General features: G+C 32.2%; 1 protein-coding gene across 1 annotated transcript; it reads left to right on the top strand.

The window, feature by feature from the left end:
• The first annotated feature begins 907 nt into the window (after positions 1-907).
• Positions 908-2,345, top strand: LOC127083912 (uncharacterized). Its single transcript, XM_051024279.1, has 2 exons — positions 908-1,430; positions 2,041-2,345. The coding sequence occupies exons 1-2, from the start codon at positions 1,072-1,074 to the stop codon at positions 2,276-2,278; spliced, it is 597 nt and encodes a 198-aa protein (XP_050880236.1). The 5' UTR covers positions 908-1,071; the 3' UTR covers positions 2,279-2,345.
• Positions 2,346-2,685: the final 340 nt, after the last annotated feature.

Raw genomic sequence — 2,685 nt, 5'->3', positions numbered from 1 at the left:
TGTGTCCGAGTCGTGATGGATTTATAATCTTCTTATGGAGCTCTATTTTCCTATTCCTAAGGTCATTTTTGTGTATTGTGACAATGTTAGTGCTATTTATCTCTCTGGTAATCATGTGCAACATCATCGTACCAAGCATATTGAGATGAACATTCATTTTATTCGAGAAAAAATAGCTCGTGGACATACATGTGTTCTTCATGTTCCCTCCCGACATCAGATTGCAAATATTTTCAACAAAGGGCTTCCTCACATTCTCTTTGATGATTTTAGGACCAATCTAAGCGTCAGTGAACCTCTCAATTCGACTGCGGAGGTGTAATAGAATAAAATATTATTGTTATAATTAATTTATTGAAATTAGAATACTTTGTCCATGTAGTTATGTTGTATCATAATTAAACAATTGACCAAATTATATATATATATATATATATATATATATATATATATATATATATATATATATATATATATATATATATATATTTTTATTATTCAATGTATTAAATTTTAGTATAAGAGTGATTAGATCTAATAATTTGGAATGATACAAAATTATTTCATTTATGCACTATTTTTACTATTGAATGATGTATATGATATATTGATCTAGAAGTTACGACATTCTTATGCGTGAGCCTTCCGATTTTTTTTGTAAAAGATATATTGTCCGACTCTAGACAATAATTTTTTTTTAGATTCATTGAATAAATTATATATTAGATCATTATTATATATAAAATATATCAATTATTTAATAAACTAAAAAATATAGATTCATTGAATAAATAATATATTTGATCATTATTATATATAAGATACATCTATTATTTAATTAAAAAAAATATTTATGTTGTTTATAAGAGTGATAAGAGATGTATAGTATGAATTATGTATAAGTTCCTTCATTGGAATCGTGTGAAAGAGGAGAAAGACAACTAAAGTTAACGTGTTGATCTCTAAAAGTGCTGCCTCACACCCTTCACATCACTCTCCTTTAATCTGCTTAAATAACTGCGCCTTTTTCTTCTTCTTTCAACCTCCATATCTGTCTCCCAAACCCATGACATGAACATTCTCAACAAACACACCATCGGAAATGATGTCGGAAAGGCTCACGTTGTTCACGTCGACAACATTCAAAATGCTTCTCCCCGGAACTCCACCGCCGAGAAAGGAAGAGTGTCGTCTGTATCTGTGTCCGAGCGTCGTGTAGATTTGGATCTGAAGAGCGATGATGTCAATGTCAAGACACGTTTGGGTAACGTTAAGAGGGATTGTAGAATTTGCCACCTCAGCATGGATATGAACAACCAAGGTGAACATGAATCTGAGACTCCCATTGAACTAGGATGTTCCTGTAAAGATGATTTGGCTGCTGCCCATAAACAATGTGCTGAAATATGGTTCAAGATCAAGGGTAACAAGTAAGTGCTGCATTCTCATATTAACTTTGTTTCTGAGGTGTAATTCATTTGTGAATGCATACTTTTATAGATATAATAACTTATTCATGAACACTTATAATAAACGCTTATATTATAAGCTGCAAATTAAATTCTATATATTGATGGAGCAACATTCTTATATATGAGCCTTCCCGATTGTGAAAATACAAATGATATGAAAACATGTTGATTGTGAAATATTTTTTCTCTACTTTACTTAAAGCGACAATAATACCATTAGTTATCGGTCCTACCGGTGGGGAAATCTCAGTTAAGTTCACACGCATGCATGTTTCCCTCTTATCCAATGTTATACTAGAACATGTGTTGACCGAATTGTCGATCTCTCCTAGGTCGGTAAAAAATTCATGGCCTTAAAAGGAAGGAAATTGATTAATGGCTAGAAAGTCTTAAATTGATTATGGTACATTCTCTTTTATCTGTTTGATTGTGAAGTATTTCTCAAGATCAATAGTTTTCTTTCAATAGATCATTTGAACTAAACAAAGTATTTGAATTCATGAGTCATGATAAATACTTTCTCAAGCATATACCATGATGACAAATATTGTACATTTACAATTTACAGAACTTGTGAAATCTGTGGATCCATTGCTAGCAATGTAGCTGGTCATGGAGTTGAAGTTGAAATGACAGAACAACAGAATGAAGTTAATGATGCATCCATGCTACCACCAACTGAACCTGCTGCACCATCAGAAACTCGAAGTTTCTGGCGTGGGCAATGGTTCTTGAATTTCATCCTTGTCTGTATGATCTTTGCCTTTGTCCTATGCTGGCTTTTTCACTTCAATATGCTTTCTTGAAATCTTCTAACTTCAATAAACCTTCCAAACATATATTTAGGAAATATTTCACATTTTTCACACCACCTGCAGGAATGACATTATGAATTGGTATAACTTTGAAACTTTCTCTTATTGTTTCATTGCCTTAAGTGTTTCTCATTCTAGTCTTTTCATCTTGGTTATGAATGAATTGGTAGAGAACAAAAGGAATTCATTCCAGAGTTGAGACTATGCATGCATTGTATTCATGTCTGCCTTTTCTTTCCTTCTCTTTATGGTGATTGAATGTGACACAAATGATTAGACGAAGACGTTTCTTTGGAAAAAGTACCTGTAAGCATGAAAGCTAAAAGGTTGCAAAACTTCCAAATATTTAACTCACTCTCTTTATATGCAATAGCAACCGAGAGATCAAGACCGAATAT

The sequence above is a fragment of the Lathyrus oleraceus genome, chromosome 5 (assembly GCF_024323335.1).
Source record: "Lathyrus oleraceus cultivar Zhongwan6 chromosome 5, CAAS_Psat_ZW6_1.0, whole genome shotgun sequence".
Lineage (NCBI taxonomy): Eukaryota > Viridiplantae > Streptophyta > Magnoliopsida > Fabales > Fabaceae > Lathyrus > Lathyrus oleraceus.
This window is presented reverse-complemented; position numbering and strand designations above follow the sequence as displayed.

Bases quoted from the DNA above. Each gene is read 5' to 3' on its own strand.
- LOC127083912 (XM_051024279.1), top strand. From the start codon at position 1,072: ATGAACATTCTCAACAAACACACCATCGGAAATGATGTCGGAAAGGCT. The intron at 1,431-2,040 runs GTAAGTGCTGCA...TACAATTTACAG, and splicing joins TTCAAGATCAAGGGTAACAA to AACTTGTGAAATCTGTGGAT.